At 39.7% G+C, this 20,965-nt stretch overlaps 1 protein-coding gene across 1 annotated transcript; it reads right to left on the minus strand.

The window, feature by feature from the left end:
• Positions 1–2,230: 2,230 nt before the first annotated feature.
• On the minus strand, positions 2,231–19,748 carry LOC135511646 (pituitary homeobox 3-like). Its single transcript, XM_064933128.1, has 4 exons — positions 19,571–19,748; positions 10,409–10,535; positions 5,805–6,010; positions 2,231–3,956 (listed from the first exon to the last, which is right to left on the minus strand). Exons 2-4 carry the CDS (start codon positions 10,515–10,517, stop codon positions 3,390–3,392), a joined length of 882 nt encoding a protein of 293 aa, XP_064789200.1. The 5' UTR covers positions 10,518–10,535; positions 19,571–19,748; the 3' UTR covers positions 2,231–3,389.
• Between the last annotated feature and the right edge of the window lie 1,217 nt (positions 19,749–20,965).

Below are 20,965 nucleotides of genomic sequence, written 5' to 3' on the forward strand. Positions count from 1 at the left end.
AATCAACTCTATGCGAAGGTGATGTGTCACACTGCATGAGGCAAATGGTCAGACTGGTTATCTGATCCACGCACCCACCTTTTTTAAAGGTATCTATGACCGACAGATGCATATCTGTATTCCCAGTCATGTGAAATCCACACTGATTTCCTTCTATGAACTGTAACTCAGTAAAATCTTTGAAATTGTTGCATGTTGCTTTTATATTTTTGTTCAGTGTACATATACATCTTAATTCAAAACCTATTTCCAAAATAAACTCTCCACAATTAACTAACCTAAAACTTATTCAGTGTTGTGCAGGTTGAGCAAACAGCTCATAAAGGAGAATCATTAAAACACCACCGGGAGCTTTCCTCCCATCTTCATCAGTTTGTATTGTTAATAAGTTTGAAAAGCCTTCTCAGCAGACTTTAATTTCCTTAATCCTCTTTGGGAACATACTGTAAAAAGAGCTGAGATTCCTACCTCCTTCTGTTTGTGTTTTTAACACTAATTACTAGGATGGCACTTTCTGCTCAAGTCCAAATTACATTTATGATATTCTCCTTCTTAATTTAGTCACTCTGCCCCATACCGTTGATTCATCATATCAAAGACAAAGGTGGAATAATGATATGTAATTAAACCATAGTTCCCAATGATGTATGCAATTAACAAATTTGTTAACACAGGGCAACCTGAATGGATCCTTATATTACATTCTACTAGTCAAAGTATATGAGATGTAATAGCTGGCTTTTTAATTATTTCTCATTATTGTACTCTAATTACAGAAATTATGTGTGAGTTATGTTAAAAAACAACGCCTCTCTATTTCATGAAAAACAAAAACGAATTTGAAATACTTTTGGATATGTTCCTTAGCGATTTTTGACATGGGTTGTCTGTCATAAGGACCTAGAGCCCCCATTAGAGCTGATCATCATCATAGAATTTGATGATTGATTCTTCATCAGTAGTAAATGAAAATATGATTTCATTATCTTTAATATTCTTGCCACTACCACAGTGTTCCGAAAGGCGGTTGGCTGGAGCAGAGAGACTGTAAGGGGTAAAGGGAGATGTGGATGCTTGTCTTAATGCTAAGCTGTTGTTGACTGTAATTCTAGTGATATTGGTCCCAAGGAAGTTGAAGTGACAGATCAATTATAACCTGCTGATGTTGCTGGACTTTTTGGCGCTGAAATGCATGCGTGAACTAAATGTTTTCATGATGTGCGGGACCTTCAAATATTTTTTTTATGAACCATAGAATACTGTCCGAAAACTAAAAGTTATTCTATTCCTTCCCTCTGTATTCTCAAAGGTAATCGTTAACACTTCTAGAAGTTGTTTGGATTTTTCCAGACAAAGGTTTTGGACCATTTTGAATGCGTTCTCCTTGTGTTGGGCAGTGTGAACACAGTGGAATGGTGGGCCGTTCCCCTCCAGTGGAATATTGATTCTATGTGTTATGTGGAGGGGGAAACCAAACACTGTGACTGCTCTACCTCGCTCCACAGACTACTGTGGTCCCATGGACAGGCTCTTTGGACTGCTGGGAGAAGAGACTTCTCTACAGAGTTGTGTTGTTGAAAAAAGTAGCATTTAATAAGAACTACGCCATGTTCAAATAATTGTTTCTTTGTCTGCCTTGTTGTTCTAAAATGTGATAACTCAGTTGCTTTAGGCCTGCAATTTTGAGAGACTGATGTCTCACATTGTAGATGTTAACTAGTATGTAATACACAGAAAGGCAAAAAGTAAAACATAAAAATGCCGTTGTAATAAAAGGCTGTTCTGTTACAAGCTGGACGGCCCAGGCTCAGCTGTCAGTCCGTTTGGTTGTACATGTAAGTCCATAGGGACACCTACTGAAGGCTTATGTAATGTTGGCACCGGCCTCTGTGGCACAGCCCCAAGAATTCCCCCTGTTACGGGATAGCCTGGAGAGTGCGCTGTGGCTGTCGATTCAAAGAGTGTAGGTCAAACGTATCAGTGACCAGGCAGCAGGAACATCTTTATCTCACCATCTCTCTCCAGTCCCCACGTCCCCCCGTTGCATTACGTTGCCATGGATGTTAGACAACGTTTCCATGGCATTGACGCTTGTTCAAGGGGAACATTGTGTGTAGGACCTGTGTGTCAGTCACTCAGTCTAATGTCATAGAACATAGATGAAGACATGCAGTACCTGTAAGGAAAAAACTGTCGACTTTCTTTCAATGGTACTCACTTTTAGCCCATGTGTTGTTCATAAAAACAGATCATTTTTATTATGTTAATGAGACAAAGCAGGCTACACCAGAAAAAAGCTTGTTTTATAACTGCACTCTTACATAAATTTTTACAGTCATGGACTCCCTTTTTATAACACCACACAAACTTTTATATTCAATGGCTTTTTTAGGCTTTTCTTTAAAACGTTTCTGATATTGGTTCTCTGACAGATGTGTAAATTGTTGTTTTGTCTCCGCTCCCGGTTATTTTACTCTCCGAGGCTACATTCTGCTAGCTCCTCTCTCGTTTCTGATTTGACCTTTGACACCTGACCTTCTGAGGTGAGTGGAATTCATAACAAAGATTAAAATTCCTAAAGGAGGTACTCATAGTACATCAATCTAGGGTCTGCTCTTGAAGAACATGCTTTTCTCATCTCCAAAGTCCTACGTTTCATAGATAGTTTTGTCACATACAAAACAAAACAAGTCCATTATATACATCCTCTATCCCATATTGCAACCACAGGTCCCTTTCCTGTGATAGTGGCAAGCGTCACAATGATTTCATGTTTAACCACCAGTGCAGTTGGAGCATCCAGGTTTTCTTCATTTCAAATCCACTCTAGTCATGCAGTCCCAAAAAATTATCTCAGATTCAATTTAGAAATCCTTTTTAACAGTTGGTCGGTTCAGCAACAAAGTCTCACCATATTTGAGAGAGTTCTTTGAAGCGTGGTGGTCCATCAGGGGATTTGTTCTAACTGTTGAAGATTATTCCTGTTGTGTACCATCAGTTAGACAAACAACATTTTCTTAACCAGTCCATGTACACTCTTAGAAAAACATGGAACCTAAACGGGTTCTTTGGTTGTCCCCATAGTAGAACCCTTTGAAGAACCCTTTTTATTTCCAAGTAGAACCCTATTGGGTCCCATGTAAAACCCTTTCCACAGAGGGTTCTACATGGAACCCAAAAGGGTTCTACCTGGAACAGAAAACGGTTCTCCTATGGGGACAGCTGAAGAACCATTTTGGAACAATTTTTCTAAGAGTGTAATGGTGATGTTTGCCGTTCACTCTGATTTACTGATGGAGCATGGCAGGGACCAGGAGGAAGATGAGGGTCAGTGGGTCTGAGAGGGGGGTTGGGGGCTACAGGGCAGGCTGGGTGGCTGTGGGTGTCATTCATACCGGCCGGTCCACTGCGTACTGGCAAGGGCTTAGGTTAGACACGGTGTTTTGCATGGTCGGGTAGGCGAAGTTGGCATGCTGCTTGGCCTTGAGTCGGAGGCTGGCCAGGCTGGAGTTGCAGGTGTCTCTGTACATGTAAGGGCTGGCGGTAGTGGCGTAGGGGCAGGTGCTGGCGGTGACTGCGACCGAGTTCAGCGTGGGGCTATTGAGATTGTTGAGGTTGCCCAGGTTGTTGAGGCCCGAGCCAGCCACCCCGGCCACCGCCGAGGGAACCATGGAGGAGGCCATGTTCATGGAGGGGATGGAGCTGGAGGGGGAGAACATGGGCTGAGATGACAGGGGGCTTACATTCATGGAGTTGAAGAAGGGGAAGCTCTTGGCTGACAGTGGACTGCTGGCCAGACTCTTGGTGGCCCAGTTGTTGTAAGTGTAGCCAGAGTACATGTCGTCATAGGGCTGCATTAGTCCATTGAACTGGGCACCAAAGCCGTTTTTACACAGCTCAGCCTGCTGGTTCCTCTCCCTCTTCCTCCACTTGGCACGGCGATTTTTAAACCATACCTGAGAGAGAAGAACAGAGAAGGAGAAAAAGGCAAGTAAATATGGACTTTTCTTTTCAACATAATTTGAGGTGATAAAAATTGTTCTGAAACACAATAACATCTTGGTATGCAATGACTGAGAATTTATATCTTTCAAATAGTTTTGGCAAGATTCCGTATGTTGTTGCTCTGTAGACTCTTTGAAAGAAAGAACAATTCAGAAAACTAAGTTTATCATCAAACAGTCATATTAGCCATGGTTTATTAAAACGAATGATTCACTTATTTGAATTATAAGCTCCCAGTGAAAGAAATGTCAAGCTAAAGCTGTCTTCACATTTTGTCATTTTAAGGTCCTATTTTTAGAGGGTATCAAATGGATTAACGTTTTAATGGCAAATCTAAAATGAAGGTACTTAATTCAGTTCCCAATTGGGGAAGTATTAATTTCTCTCTGAGCGTTCATTTTTGTGCTAGAACCTTCTCTTTATTCTCAAAAACACAAGACTTCAAAACTCCTCATTGTGTGGCAATATACCTATTATAGGAATTCAATATAGAAATTACATAAATGGACTGCCATGTACAGTTAACATCTAATTGTATTAATCAAATGCATATTATTCCCATGTAAATTATTCTAATTTAAATGTAAAAAGGCCACCGACACTGCTGGGGCTAACTAATCTCCCTCCCTCCCTTCATCATCTAGAACCGCTGTGCCAGGCATACAGTATCTCATCCAAACCCCCAATCTGTGTGTCTGCCAGCCAGCAGCCCAGGCATCTGTTGTGATAGTAATAGAATGCTCTGGACTATTAAATGTGTGGGTACAGTGCACATAGCAGTGAGTTTTCCATGGTACCCATTGACAGTAGGGGAAACCCCACTATTGAGGAAGACATCTTGCCTTTTAACATGACTCTTGGGCTATGTTGTTTAGGTATCATGGAAACATCTGAATGTCAAATGGTTAGTGAATGAGGTGTTTGTGGCAAACCTTACCTCACTTTCCTAAAACTGTCAAATGACTGATACAAGACACTCGCTGTGACCTAAAGTACCCAAGTCCATTGCTCACGACACCATTTCTCTCTGAGCGTTCATTTTGTGCTAAAGCTTTCTCTTTATTCTCATATAGACAAGACTTCAAACTCCTCATTAAATTGCATAAATCAAGACGACAGGAGTAGTATTCGGGATATGCAGGGGGCATCTGCGTCCATGTGGAATTAGCAGGGAATGAGTGAGGCTCAAAAGGTCACTGCTAGACATTAGGACCAGGCCATGTGTGGTTTGTTGTTCTTTCAAAATAACAACCAAGACTGTGTGCTATGTGACCTTTTATCTGGCCAACATGAATTTGATCCATTACTTGTCAGGCAGGCAGTGATTTTATTGTCATCCGTTGGAATATGAGCCCACCTGCTCCACACTGGGGGGTGACCAAACCACTGGGCGTGGGTCATTTTAGGGTCAGGAGCAGAGCACACTTCTGACCTTTGTGTGACATGTGAAGCCTAGTTTTAGGTTGTTGTACCTAATCCCTGGTTAGGTACACTCTTTTACATTTGTACCTTCAATTGCCTTTTTACCTTCAGAATTATGTTGAAATAATATGCGTGACTCCCGCAAACGTTTTGGTGAATGACATAGCTAGAGTACAAAGCATCCCATGTTTCAAAACAATGACTATTAGGTAACCCAAGAGGTAAAAGAAAAAACGTTAAATCCTAAAGAAAGTGGGTTTGGATTGCAGTCAGACTGATTGGCACCTTTTCCCAATGTGTTACGTCATGGGGAAGTAACAACAAAACTCAACCACTGGTTCAGTATTGGCTCTGTAGTGATTATGTGCGGGACTCACTCTAACCCGTGCCTCTGTGAGGTTGGTCCACACGGCGATCTCCTCCCGTGTGCTCATGTCGGGGTAGCGGTTCCTCTGAAAGGTGGCCTCCAGCTCCTGGAGCTGCTGGCTGGTGAAGTGGGTCCTCTGCCTGCGCTGCTTCTTTTTCAGAGAGCCGTCCTCTGCGTTCGACTCATCTGTTTGGTTCTGATGGGACTTCTCTGTGTCTGGGAGGCAACAACAGGGCTGGAGAGTTACAATCCCAATCCATTACATTTTCTACTAAGCTAAAATGTGGAATTGTTTTAAGATAGCCATACCAAGGATCATTTAGCTATATGATTTGTAATTTTAGGATCCCTTTAGGTGTAAACAAATATATTACAAAAAATTAAATGAAACATTGAATTTGGCCGTACTGCTATTAGCCCATAGAAACGCATTGAACAACAGGTTGATACATGTAGAAAACAGATAGTCAAAAAATATCTCAAAAGAAAGTTTGTTTTAAAGTGTCTGTCCTATATCTGAGAGATATAAGATCAGGATTTTTTTTTTTTAAATCCATGTTTAAAAAAAAATTGTGGCACTAAACTACTTCCATCTATACCGACAGTACAGGCAAGTCTTGTGATGTTTGTGGTTGTCCCAGAGCAAAACATGTATGTGTTCGTGAAAGTCTCACCTTTCCATAGAGGGGTCATACAGTATTTGTGTGTAGCCCAAACTGTTCGGACGCTACAGACAGGAGTTGGCACATTGGCGGTACCAACTTCAGACGAGTCCCGTGACGCTTGTGGGGGCAGTAGCAAAACGGAGAACACCATCGCGTTCGTGAGAGTTTCATCTTTTCATATAGTGGTCATATTAGTTTTGTAGGCCAAACCGTTCTTACGCACAGACGTTTTCGCAAGAAGACCGATTATCGCAATGTCTCATGGTCTGACAAACACCGTGGTGGGGGATTGAGATGCAGCCCATGCAAAAAAAAAAAAACAGATACCTCTATCTTAAACAGATTCAGGTTCTGATGGGGATTTTTTTATTACACTAATTGTATTTCAGCAGGGGGCACGAACATCGACTGTAGTGGGATAAATGATTAAAGCATGGGATAAAAGTTGCGAAAGCACTTACAACTTTAACTCAATCTAAATGACAGGCATATTTCAATTCCCATTCAATTGTCAAGTATTTTACACAAGAGCAGCAATCATCTCTACAGGGTGAAGTGTCTTTCCATTGAAAAGTGATCACACTTCTCACAGTTTTCTCCAAAGCATATTGGCAATAGTCTGTGACTAATGTAGACTGTCCTGTTTCCAGGTGTGCTCTTTTATTTTAAATTAATTAACTTAATGGACATACTTTCCCATGCTATTTGAAAAAAGTTTTTATTTATATTGTCTCCTAATAATATGCCAAATTGTTAACAGTTTCCACCTCAGACTTTTGCGGTTCTGTTTGCAATATTACAAGATTCATGGACTGCGTTTATGTATCCTCTTTTCAGCGTTGTCAAAAATGAATCAATAATTGAAATTGTCCGTGAAACGCGCTTGGCACTAACACCAGAACCAATCAGACATGTTATGTCTGCCCAAGATCCTTTCTCTCTTCATCTGAGTTCCGCAATTGGAGGACCCCACAGAAAGAGTGAAATTAGTTGGCTACCTAATCCCAGGGATCAGGCTTTTGTTACCGGGCAGGTTTCGGACTGTTTGGCAAGGGCTTACCTCTCTGGGAGCAGTTAGAAATAGTCAGCAGGGTTTAAAAGACTCCACAGGGCCACTGGAAAAACCAATAGGACCAGGCCTTTGCTGTTATCTACTAGTAAACTGACACTGGTTTAGCCATCATTTGGCCAAAAACCATTTCCCCTCCAATGTCACAATACAGAAAAGAGGGCAGACCTTGAAAACCTACTATAAAGCAATCTCAGTGATGAAAGTAAATAAAGTCAATTTATTTAGCCTTTTCTGATTACGGATTACGTTGTTCTTGATCTTCAAATAGAATATACAGCTTCGTAGAAAATTGTTTCTTTACTCACTGACATAATCCAAATACAATGAATATGAATAGCTGTTTTGTTTTTCATATGTAATACATTGTCACAGGTATATCAATCAATTGGCTACACTACACACACCTACAGTGCATGGGCTAATATATATTCATGGTGTACAAATGTATAAAAGAAGGCATATGTCTGGCAAATACTGTACACCCTTGCAGCTTTTGTAACAGCAACTTAGTTGGTCAAACTGCCAGTCAATCAGCCAGCAAACAAACAAACCAACCAAATAATAGTCCGTCCCTACCATCACTTGCACAACTGATGAGATTTCTGAGAGTCAGTTGGAGAAGCAATGTCCTGTATCCACTAACCACTGGAACAACATGTCAGTCTAACACTGACTCAATTTTAAAGCGACCCTAAACATGATGATGAAAACGAATAGAGAGTATTAGAGCAACAAGATGATAAATGCATGGGTTAAGGGCTTTACAGTAAATTAGCATTATTGAGGAGCATATATAGAAGCCCCCTTTCCACTCATCACATTTCTATGAAAGTTGTTTCAGTCTGACAGGCTGAGATATTCTCAGCACTAGAATGTCTGAAGCCCTGTTGGAGGTGGATTTATGAGTGCCAACCACACAGCAGACTTAGTTGTTTGGCAATTCAATCAGAATGTATATGCTTGACCCCTTGGACAGGCAGAAAAGCACCAATGTAGCAGCATACTGTGTCTATATATCCAAATGCATGCACACATGCTTTGAAATACATGCATAGATACCCACAAATGCTGATGTATAATATAGCCTCTCTAGCCTGCTCATAAAGCACCAAGGACCCTGCAATCTGACACATGTTCTAATCACTAGGGGTGTCCTCGTTTTGTGAAAGAAATGATACATTCCCAGGTTGTATATTATCAAAAGGGGGCTGAATAAAATACGCCTACTGTAGCCACACCTCTATAACTACACAGCATGTGTGTCATTTATTGACGTTTCGCTCATTTTGAAACTTCAGAGATGCCACTTGAGTGTGCTATTGCCCATGTGAGATTTGTCATTTAATAAGGCCTAATTGGAAGTATGTATAACATTTCTGGGGTGGCAGGTAGCCTAGTGGTTAGAGCGTTGGGCCAGTAACAGAAAGGTTTCTAGATTGAATCCCTGAGCTGACAAGGTAAAAATCTGTTATTCTGCTCCTGAACAAGGCAGTTAACCCACTGTTCCCCTGTAAAAAAGACGTTGTTCTTTACTGACTTGCCAAGTTAAATAAAGGTTAAATAATGAAATGAAGTGGATATAATATTTCAGAGGTGATGCCCAGGTGTCTGCCATCATGGGGATATTGTTTATTTAATAAATAAATATACACTGAACAAATAACCATTTAAGTGGACATTGAAAAACAAACTAATTGGTTGACATTTCTAACAATATCCAAAATCACACGAAATAACAATGAATGAACTGCTTGTTTATTTTTCGATATATAAATTTCCACTAGCTAAACCTTTTCTAGAATAAACATCCCGTAGTCAGTGAACAAAACAAGTAGGCTACACTGGAAATATTGCCACTTGATATTTTGGCCTCTATGCCTCATTATGTTGATGCTAGGTTATAGTGCGTAATCCATGGTTCACATTTAGGCGTTCTCCTAAATCCCTGCACTCACTCAGGACCGTCCATTTCGGAGTAAGTTTACATTAGTCACACTTTATGGGGTCTGTTGCAAACGCTGGATCCACAGAGATGTCATCTATTAGACCGCACCGGTATCACACATATTTGCTTTTTTCTCTGGCATAGTTTGTTATAAAGTGACATGCAGACTGTTGAAATGCAGAGGCAGACATTTAGCTTTCAAGCCTGAGCAATAGTTGCTCAGGATATTCTTGTATGTCTATGACTTTAGGCTTATTTCCGTTCATTATGTGTTTTAGCTTTTAGGTTTTAATTGAGAGTGATTAAAATATCAGTGTGCAAAGACACGCACAATCCAAAATGCCAAAAAAAGCTGCTTCTCCGCCAACGCGCAAGGGGTTCGTGACAGATGTTTACAGTAGCTTCCATTAAAGTCTCGCAGTTAATAACCCTTGCTTTATAAAAGACAAGCGTGAAGAATGAACTTGCAATTTGAGTTCATGAAGGAAAATGACAAGTATCTAATGTGAATCATATAGGTTGCTATGTGCTGTACAAAATAACACATTTGGATTTGAATAATATTGGCATTCAAGTTAAGAAATTACAAATGTGGCAACAGTAGTCTAAGAAGCAAGCCAATTAATATGATTACATTGATATCCACATGTAATTACGCACGCTATTCGCCACAATAATAATAGGTATTGCATGCTAAAAACAACTTTAGAAAAGCATCGTTATGTTGTTTTTATGATTAGGATTCATCTTATTAATCGTATTATTATTATATTAGACTATTATTATTATTAGGCCTATTATTATACAATTGTTTGATTGGTCGGCCTACATGCATGAACATATAGCCTAAGCCTATTCATCCGTAATTTCAGTCTGAGGACATCGGTCAAACACTCCTTTAATGTATATGCATGGTATACGTGGAAACTGACCGCTGTTGTCTTGGCCTTTACATCCCTGATCATGTTGTGGGGTCCCGGAGTCCGAGAGCGATAGCGCCGGGCTACGGGCTTCACTGTCCGTCAGAAGGTTAAAATCCATAACCCCGGCCTCCCGGCTCTGCAACAGCAAGGCAATACAATTCAGCATAAATAAATATGGCAACATAATACAAGCATCGTCACCTCATTTTTGGCCTCCAACCTAATTGGCAATACAAAATAAACAACTAGAAAAATAAACAACTAGAAAGAACAACAAATGACAACAATAATTATGTTGATAATCTTTTTTATAATAAGCCTGAATTGTAATATAACAAATGCTTGGACAGTTAAAATGTTCTAGGCCAACGCATGTTTTACATTTCAATATCAACACAGATTAACAAGGGAATAACTATGAATATCACACTTTATAAACGTGGTAAAATCTTGACAAACTGCTAGTGCTAATCATATAGGCTACAGTATGAGCAGGATTTAGAATATTCTCACATTTTGATAACATTCACCTTGCTGATTGACTTTATTCATGATACAAAACAGTCCATCTCTGAAATAGCCTACCTATTCGATTAAGGGTGTGTTCGTAAATTCACTCTGGAGTGCCAGAGTGCCCTCATAGTGCGCTCTGGGCGTTCGTAAATTCAGAGCGATGTCAGATTGTCCGTTCGTAAATTCAGATCATTTCACTATAGGAGCGTAGGGTTGATCCGAGCGTTCTGGCCTCACAACGGCAGTCAAGCACCCAAGCTAACTGGCTAAAATTGGCTAGCTTGCTAGCTACATCCAGACACAAATGAGAGAACACCTCACTGAACATTTTACTCGTCCAAGCAGAGCTGGTTAGGCTGTTTTAATGTCATCTAGAGCGCTGGTGACTGTAACTGTGCTGCTGGCAACTGTTTAAATGCGTTTTTTGTCGACGTTTACTGACATGGGTCAGATTCCACGGGTGTTGCTTGTTCGTAAATTGTCAGTTATTCTGCGCTCTGGCACAATCAGGTGCTCTGAAATCGGAGTAGATAGCCAGACTGAATTTACGAACGCACGCTAAATGTAGGCCTATATTACGTTGTAATAACTACGAATGTGTTCTGTTACTATTTTTGTTCATTTGGAGTTATAGTGGTAAAATATATGACCCGAAGAGCATCCTCGTGAGGGAGGCTGATACGCAATGAAGCCTAAAATAACAGGTCGTTTATTTATACAAGCGCAGTTAACACCTTGAAGATATGGGGGGACACAATCGCTCCCTCAAAGCTTCTTGATATTTATGATGTCGTGTTACGTTTAACGACGGGGGTCGGTTCCAATCCACTTAGCCGCCTCTCAACCCCTTTACAGGCGCTCTCAAAATGGGAGCTAATTGGTCTTTGCCTTGTACAAAAAATATTGTAGTAACACTGCCTCAACCATGTGCCATAAGTGACTACGTATGTGTGTTTGTGTGGGTGTGTGTGTATTTATACTGTGGTTCAGCAAAATGAAGGCAGTTATATACAGTACAATTAACAACATTAAATTACATTTCACAACAGATTTCACAACACATTAAGTGTGTACACTCAGGCCACTAATCTACTACCACACATCGACAACACAAAGTACATGTGTTGTATGTATAGTTCTTATGTTATCGTGTGTGTATGCGTGTGTATGTGACTGTGTGTGTGCCTCATCATAGTTCCAGCTGATACATAAGGTGTATTTTTATCAATTTTAAAAATCTGATTTGACTGTGTGTGTGTGTGTGTGTGTGTGTGTGTGTGTGTGTGTGTGTGTGTGTGTGTGTGTGTGTGTGTGTGTGTGTGTGTGTGTGTGTGTGTGTGTGTGTGTGTGTGTGTGTGTGTGTGTGTGTGTGTGTGTGTGTATTTAAATCAGCCTTCTTCATGCCGGTCTCTGTCACTCTATAAGCCCCTCTTTAGCGGTGCCCCCTTTGACTCCTCTGGTGTGTCTCTGTGAACTATGATGTGAACGAATCACATGGTGGGCCATAGTGGCATAACATCAAACCTCACTCACTTGAGCTGGATACTCACTGGAGAAACATGCAATTAAATTGAGCTTCAAGTTCCTTGGCGTCCACATCATTAAAGACCTATCATGGTCCAAACACACCAAGACAGTCGGGAAGAGGACACGACAATGCCTATTCCCCCTCAGGAGGCTGAAAAGATTTGTCATGGGACCTCAGAACTTCAAAAAGATCCCCAGCCACCCAAGTCATAGACTGTTCTCTCCAATACCACACGGCAAGCGGTACCAGAGTGCCAAGTCTGGACCAAAATGCTCCTTAACAGCTTCTACCCCCAAGCTATAAGACTGCTGAACAATTATTAAAATGGATACCCAGAATATTTGCTTTGACCCCTTATTTTATTTGGATGTATTATTATTTTTTGCACTGACTCTCTTGCACAGGCTCGATGTACACTCACTGGGCTATAACCACACACTCACACATACTACACTGACTCTCCCAAACACACACACACATACACACAGATAAAACACACACGCACATGCATATTGACGCCACACACACACATGCACGCGTGCACACACACACACACACACACACACACACACACACACACACACACACACACATGAATTTGCATTTACATTCCTTCACACTCTTCACATACGCTGCTACTACTCTCTGTTTATTATCTAAGCCTACAGTAGTCATGTTACACCTACCTACATGTACATATTACCACAATTACCTTGACTAACCCCTGCACATTGACTCAATACTGGTACCCCTTGTATATAGCCTTGTTATTGTTATTTTATTTTGTTACTATATTTCCTTTAATAAAATGTTTCCTACCTACTATTTTAAAACTGTGCATTTTTGGTTAAGGGCTCATAAGTAAGTATTTCACAGTGCATGTGACAAATAACATTTGATTTGATATGATTTGAACACACATTTCCCAGTCATTTTCATTCAAGTACGGTACTGAGTGAGGGCTCTGATCTGATCAACCAACTTGCTGACCATCAGAATTTGAAGACTAACTTAATGGACAGCGTGTTCTCAGTTTGAATGGTAAACACAATAAATCCTCAAACTGATTAATCATATCAAGCAAATGCTAGCTGTATTTCCGTTTCCCCGAATTCTTTCCATTTCTACAGAATATCCCTGACAGCAATCTGCTCATCTATGTGAGCGTCTCTGCCCTAGAGATCTTAGATGAAGCCCTACACTCAGAAAAACGTGCTCTCTAGAACCTAAAAGGGTTCTTCTGCTGTTCCCATAGGAGAACCCTTTGAAGAACCCTTTTTGGTTCCACATAGGACCCTTTCCACAGAGGGTTCTACATGGAACCCAAAAGGGTTCTATGTGAAACCAAAAAGGGTTCTCCCAGGAACCAAAAAGGGTTCTCCTATGGGGAAAGCCGAAGAACCCCTTTGGAACCCTTTTTTTCTAAGTGTACATGATGAAGCCTCGTGCTGTGTTCTTTATGCAAATCTCCATACATGTACGCCTATCAAAATATTTGTATTCCACTTCAAAGAGTTGAAGAACTGCATGAATAAAACAAGTGTTTATGATATGTCATGTTGGTCGACACTTTAAGATTTGCATTCACCATGACAGAAAAAGCAACAGAAGACAGAGTCCAACTAAAAATATACACTTATGTTCAAACATATATATATTTTTTTTACATTTCATTGATTCAAGTTTTTAGCAGTTATAAATGAGTATCTCATTATGAAATATAAAATGTTATGCTGTTTGGTACAAGTAGAAAAATATCAATACATTCTTATGCCAATGTAGTTCTCTCCTCAATGTTTTAGAATCCTTATTGTTTATTGTAAATCACAGTACACCTATTGCACCGTCACCCTTAGTTTATGACATTATATAGATCATCCATGACTTATAAATGTAACAATCCATCAATGCTTTTGAAGAGTAAAGACCTTGTAAGCCCATATCCAATCACGACCGCATGGGAGACACAGGGGGCAGTGTTGTGATCATGTGCTTATCGCACGAATACAGGTTTAATTTCACATGTGAAAAGAACCATGCCAAAGCTATCCTTCACAAAATATAAAGCATGTTTGAATTATTCTATGGTGTTAGTTTCTTTCCCAAAAGGCTTTGTTCTGGCCCATAGGTGAGAAGTGAGATTGAGGATAAGATCAAATCTTACAGAGAGATTGCTTTACAAAATATACTTATTTTGCGTTGAGGCGATAGTACTAATAAGGTTCTGGTTTTGTGGGTTATAGTTGACTTGCAGGTCAAATGGTATTTCAGTTGATTGTTTCAACACTGACATAAAATATTTACCTGAAGTCAATACAAAAGTAACATTACTTATCATTAAGTACATTTAAGTCATCAAATATAATTACTGCTTATGATTCTCTATTGTGCAAGCTTGTTTAAATTCAATGTAAGGTTGTTGAAATCAAAAATCTGGTATGTGCCATATAAGCTGAAAGACATATCCGTTTGGTCTACAACCAAGACCTAAACTGAAAAGGAACGCATCCAATCTCATTGCAAAAGCAACCCACAGAAAAGCTCAGAGGCTACTTGTCTGAAAGAGAGCAACAGCTGCTGTCCTTTGTGTATAGGCTATGCCACCAGAGAAGTCCGGTATTTTGGTCAGAAATATGAATATGACACTGTCAGATACATATCCCTTGACAGTGATGTATGGGACCGTGTCATAGCAGTGCTGAGAGAGGCTGGGCAGTTTGGCAGAGAGTGCGGATGACGCACATCCGCATTTAGTCTAGAACAAGGTGTCAGTGCCTCCTTCCGAGGCACGATATGACATATTTTGTATTCCAAATTAAGTCCCTTCGCTAGAATTAGATAAGGCCAACAACCCATCATGGTGATGGGCCTAACAAAGACACATGGATATAACTGAAAATAAGCTTTAATGAATTTCAAGAGACACTGTATGGGATGTCCCCAGTTCAGCAATAATGTTGTGTTATTTAGTTGAGTGCATACGTTTTATAAGGGTGCCTTGGTTAATTATACCAATCATTTCCGTTAATTTTTGACAACATCTGTCATAATGTCAATGAATTACTTCACCTAACGTCTATATAGATATTACAATTTCACCATGGCGGCTCCTTTAATTTATTATAGAAATTTGTATAAATATGTAGGCCTAGAGTTGAGGATGACTGATTATTTTGCACTCTATTTCAACTTCATCCATAAGTTTATCGTAATTGAGACATGATGTACATAGCCTTGTTCACCCATTGAAATGAGTGAAGTCAATCCAGTGCGTAATATATTATAATTGGAATCCTTACAGCAAATTATGATACTATTCATAGTCAGGTGAGATCATTATTTTGTTATTGTTCAATGGTCTACAAATCAAGTACAGTTGTAATGACATTTGACAATATTTGACATTTATAGGCCTACTATGTTGATAGAGCTGTAACAGATTCTTGATCATAACCTGATATGCTGAAATGTTACAGGCAAATTGCTCGTCTGACAAACATAACCCATAGCAATTCACTGAGTGAACTTGGTACTTTATTTGAATTACTCTGATATTTTCTAAGGGCTTGCGCTCGTGCTCGTGCTCGTGCACCATGCAATGTTCATTTTGGAATCACCACCACTTTTGCATCCAAATTCCATCTCTGCGTCCCTCTGTTTTCTGTCTCAACGATTACTTTAATTCAGCGTAAAACATTGATGTGACCACAGATGGAAGTGTATGTTTACTCATAGTCTTATGAACTGAATGAAGTATACTCGTGTTCAACTGAGCAAATCAACATTAGTAGGAGTCGATGCGAGATGGGGTGTGTAGTTTGCATAAGTAGAGTGCTTTAAGCAGTACAACATCGGGCTCATTAAAATATATATCTAATAATAAAAAATAATGGAAGCAGAAATCCTCTCATTTTTCAGAAGATTGGTGAGTCCATCTGTTGGGAAGGCAGAGGCTCACTGCTTACATTTCCACGACTTGTGCATGCCTTGGAATTATTCATAAAAACGCGTTGAGAATTAATTCCCTGGATTAAGACTTGATTAAGATGTATGTCACTTTGCTGTCTGAGAATTTATTAAAGGCCTCCTCGAGGAGGCGGCAGATGGAATTTCGGCCCAATGTTTGTAGATGTTAATTTCTCCCCTCCTAACAAACATTTGCATATGACTGGGAGGGTCAAAGCGAAGTTTCTCTACATGCACACAACAAACTCCGATTTCTCAATCTCCAAGTTAGCCAATGGATAGTAATGCATGTTAATTCGATGTTATAAAGTCCATATAATAATAATAATTATACGTTTTAATTATAAACTATTATTATCATTAATATAAATGTTTTATTACAGATTATTTGCCAGTAATAAATAACAGCTGATTGGTCTGATAGACCTTTGTGAAAAACGTTATACCTTAGCATTCATATTCACAGTAAAACATTTTCAAATGAGAAACAGAAAGCAATCTGAAAGAGAAGCAATTCAAAATATCAGTTATAACCTACAATATCTATCGCTCATAGAATCGAATCATAATTATATATATTTTGAGTGAAATGTATAGGCCTAATGCAAAATCCGGCAATTAAAAAAAAAAGTTTTAGTCCATGTTTATTTCACCTTTATTTAACCAGGTAGGCCAGTTGAGAACAAGTTCTCATTTACAACTGCGACCTGGCCGAGATAAAGAAAAGCAGTGCGATCAAGTCAGTTAACAAGTAATCTACTACGTAGGGACAATTAAACAATTTCAACAATGAATATATAGAAACTACTTTTAGGATAACTGTCACATGGCTGAGGCCCATAGCATGAAAATGATAATGACCGGGGATAATAGGTTATTTGGAAGGCATGATTGCACTTGCACCCTAAATTATAGGCCTATTCCTCGTCGCAGTTTAATTCAACAGTATTCCATGCTTTGTCGCTGAATTAACAGAATAGTCTACGCCAAAATCTTTCGTTCAAACAGCTCAGTGGTTTTAATTTCAAAACCGTAATAGAAATATATTATTTATAATACAGTCAAATGATCTCATCTGATATGCCCTTGATCTTTAACTTCAGTTGTGAGGTGGTACATGTCAGACTGAAAACCACAAGATAACATGCAATTAAAAAATTGCACGGCCTAAATAATACAATCTTGGTGCCATATCACTTGTTAAATAAATTATAATGGTTGGCCATATGACCTTGTGTAAAATCGAATTAATGGAATGACACTTGTTGCAGATGTGCAAATCGGTTCAATGTTGTAGGCTATTTTTTTTATTATTCCCACTCAATAAATATCTGTATATATATGTATCTCTCTCTCTCTCTCTCTCTCTCTCTCTCTCTCTCTCTCTCTCTCTCTCTCTCTCTCTCTCTCTCTCCTCTCCTCTATATATATATATATATATATATACCATATATAGGCCAAGATGTTTAAGACACGTTGTTAGCAAAGGCTAAATTCATTTTAATTGTCAAGTCAATGTATTCAAATTTCTGTATGGCATCTCTCTAAATAATATATTAATTATTGCAAACACCTATATACTTAGAATGTAGGCTAAATGTAGGCTAAATAAGTAGGCTAAATAAAGTTGAATTCGTCAGGTATATCCTCTTTAGACATAGGCCTATGTGTTTTCCATTTTGTTACGCAGATAGGCAAATTGGCCACACACATGGATAGACCCAACAAAGGATTGTTAGCCTACATGAAACAATAGCAGTGCGTTCTTTATAGGGCTGTTTTCTTCCTTTAATGTAATGTTTAATTTGCTATAAATTCGTCATAACAAAGGCAATAAACTGAATACGTTTATGTTCAGAGGAGAGTGAGTGCACGCATGTTTGTACGGAGAGAGTTCCGAGGCCGAGACCGGAGGGGGCAGAGGGTATAAACTCTGTTTTTCTTTCTTGTGGATCGGGATCACCTGCCACCTATCAATTTCGGATATACCCTCAAATATTTTTGACCTAAGAAATATTCTCATAGAGAGCGCTCTCCCATGTAAGTCAAAACTTAACTCTGTGTTTTTATATTGTGGTGATTTAGTGGTTAGACCGTTAGGCCAGTAACCGAAAAGTTGCTGGATCGAATCCCTGAGCTGACAATGTAAAAAATGTCTTTCTGCCCCTGAACAAGACAGTTAACCCACTGTTCCCCGATAGGCCGTCATTGTAAATAAGAATTTGTTCTTGACTGACATGTCTCGTTAAATTAAAAAACATTTTCAGCAGAAATCGAACCCCCAACCCTGGCATGGCAAGCGCCAAGATCTACCGCCGGAGCCACACCGGAAAAAATGCATAGCATTTCGAAAGCACTTATAATTTGGACAAACAATGAGCAAAATGTGTTAACCTATATATTCCGATCAATGCTGACATAGGCCTACTAACTCTACAGGGTATTTGTTCCAGAAAACTATTTTATTTAGATTTATAAGGATGGAAACGGTGACTTATGTTTTAACTTAATTAAAGCAAAGGAACAATTCACAAGAGGAGCAGATGCAAGGTTTAGAAAGTGTATCCCCTAAAATTTGCTGAAGACATGAATCAATGCCAAAATTACACTCTACTGTGAGATAAATTGTGGTCTACATTTCCAGTTTTATTGTAAAAGTAAACAGGCTAGGCCTAATAGATGTTTGTTTCATTCAGCTAGGACCTGCACATTTGGCTATAGTAACATAGTAGCCAAAGTAGCCACTCTTATCACACAACTTTGAGTTTGTGAGTGCTGGACAGATGTGATGTGACAGGTCATCATCATCTGCATCTTCATCATCATGAATAATGAGCTAACGTAAACTGTAAACATTCATCTATTTATTTACCCTGCTCAATACGTTTAACCACCTAAATCATGGTAAAGGTGTCCATCGTACCAGAGTAACTTGCTGGTAAAGTTTGAGTTCGTGAGGTAGCCTGGCTATGTTTAAGACGAGCAACCCACTATGCGAATGTAGCTATAGGCTTCGTTATGGATTTACATGATGGTTCAAACAATGGTGATGCAGTCTAGTCTAATTTGCTTGCCTAATGCACATGCTGACACAACATTCAGTCAGACACAACCATGACGTTTGAAGTTTACTGGGAGAATGAAACTATCATACGCGCACTTACATGAAATCCTGGTCTGGTCTGGTTAAATTAATCCCCCGAAAAGACAAGCTTGATGTTTAGGTTAATGATTGTCCGAATGAGATGCTGCTGACATGAAGAAAGTTCCTCCGGCTGTAAAGTAAAAAAGTGACAGTTTCCTTCTTTCAATGTTGTCAGACATGAAGGCAGTCGAAGAGTGAAAGCCTGAACCCCATACAGCGGGGGGACTGACTTTATGCTAAATATCTTGTGCGACAAGTCCACTACAGAAAGGACTGCCCACTTCACTTCACAGCTTTTACTTGTCACCCACAACCCACACAGTGCACGCTCGTGCGCAAGGAACCCACACGCACTAAAGCACGCACGCACGCACACACATAAACTCTCTCCTCTCTCGCGCTCTACATCGCTTTATCTTGCAGCCACGCATGCACTCTCACACGAATGCGCCCTCTACCCAACACATTTCTCTGTAGCCTCGGCTTGCATTGCGTTTCGATTAGTCCAGCTGATATCCATCTGAGTCAAAGTAGCCAATTCCCACTGGACACAAACGTCAATTCAACGTCTATTCCACGTTGGTTCAACGCAATTTCAGTGTGCTCAGGGTTTTTTTTTTGTATTTTATTTTTATTGTTACCAAAAAACCCATGATCACACTAGAATATTTACGTGTTTTGTTTGGATGTCTCTTCCTAGAGCTGGCCACCCCGGCAAACTCAGCAATCGGGGAGAAGGGCCTTGGTCAAGGAGGTGACCAAGAACTCAATGGTCACTCTGACAGAGCTACAGAGTTCCTGTGGAGATGGGAGAACTTTCCAGAAGGACACCAATCTCTGCAGCACTTGAACCCGATTGAACATCTCTGGAGAGACCTGAAAATAGCTGTACCACGACTCTCCCCATCCAACCTGACAGGTCTTGAGAGGATCTGCAGAGAAGAATGGGAGAAATTCCCCAAATACAGGTGTGCCAAGCTTGTAGCATCATATTAAAGAAGCCTCGAGGCTGTAATCACTGCCAAAGTTGCTTAAACAAAGTACTGAGTAAAGGGTCTGAATACTTATGTAAATGTGATCTTTTATTTTTAATAAATGTGCAAACATTTCTAAAAACCTGTTTTTGCTTTGTCATTAAGAAGAATTGTCTGTATATTGTGTAGATTCACTTTTAAAATAAGGCTGTAACAAAAATGAAGGGGTCTTTATACTTAATGAATGCGTTGTATGTGTATAGCATGTAGCCTATAAAGTGACAGTTTTAGGTTTGGCTAATCAAGTATTGAGGGTTGTCAACAGGGCCAGCTGTAGCCTTTTGGGGGCCCTAAGCAAGATATGGTTGTGGCCCATCTCCCACCTAGCGGACAAAACATTTGAGTGGTCCTCACTCTTGACAGCGTAAAGAAATGTACTT

This window comes from Oncorhynchus masou, chromosome 24, assembly GCF_036934945.1.
Source record: "Oncorhynchus masou masou isolate Uvic2021 chromosome 24, UVic_Omas_1.1, whole genome shotgun sequence".
NCBI lineage: Eukaryota > Metazoa > Chordata > Actinopteri > Salmoniformes > Salmonidae > Oncorhynchus > Oncorhynchus masou.

What these genes read in the sequence shown, in the direction of transcription:
- LOC135511646 (XM_064933128.1), bottom strand. Translation starts at nt 10,517, where the DNA reads ATGGATTTTAACCTTCTGACGGACAGTGAAGCCCGTAGCCCGGCGCTA. An exon ending in TAAAGGCCAAGACAACAGCG is followed by an intron (nt 6,011 to 10,408) that starts GTCAGTTTCCAC and finishes GTTGCCTCCCAG; the next exon opens with ACACAGAGAAGTCCCATCAG. An exon ending in TCACAGAGGCACGGGTTAGA is followed by an intron (nt 3,957 to 5,804) that starts GTGAGTCCCGCA and finishes CTTCTCTCTCAG; the next exon opens with GTATGGTTTAAAAATCGCCG.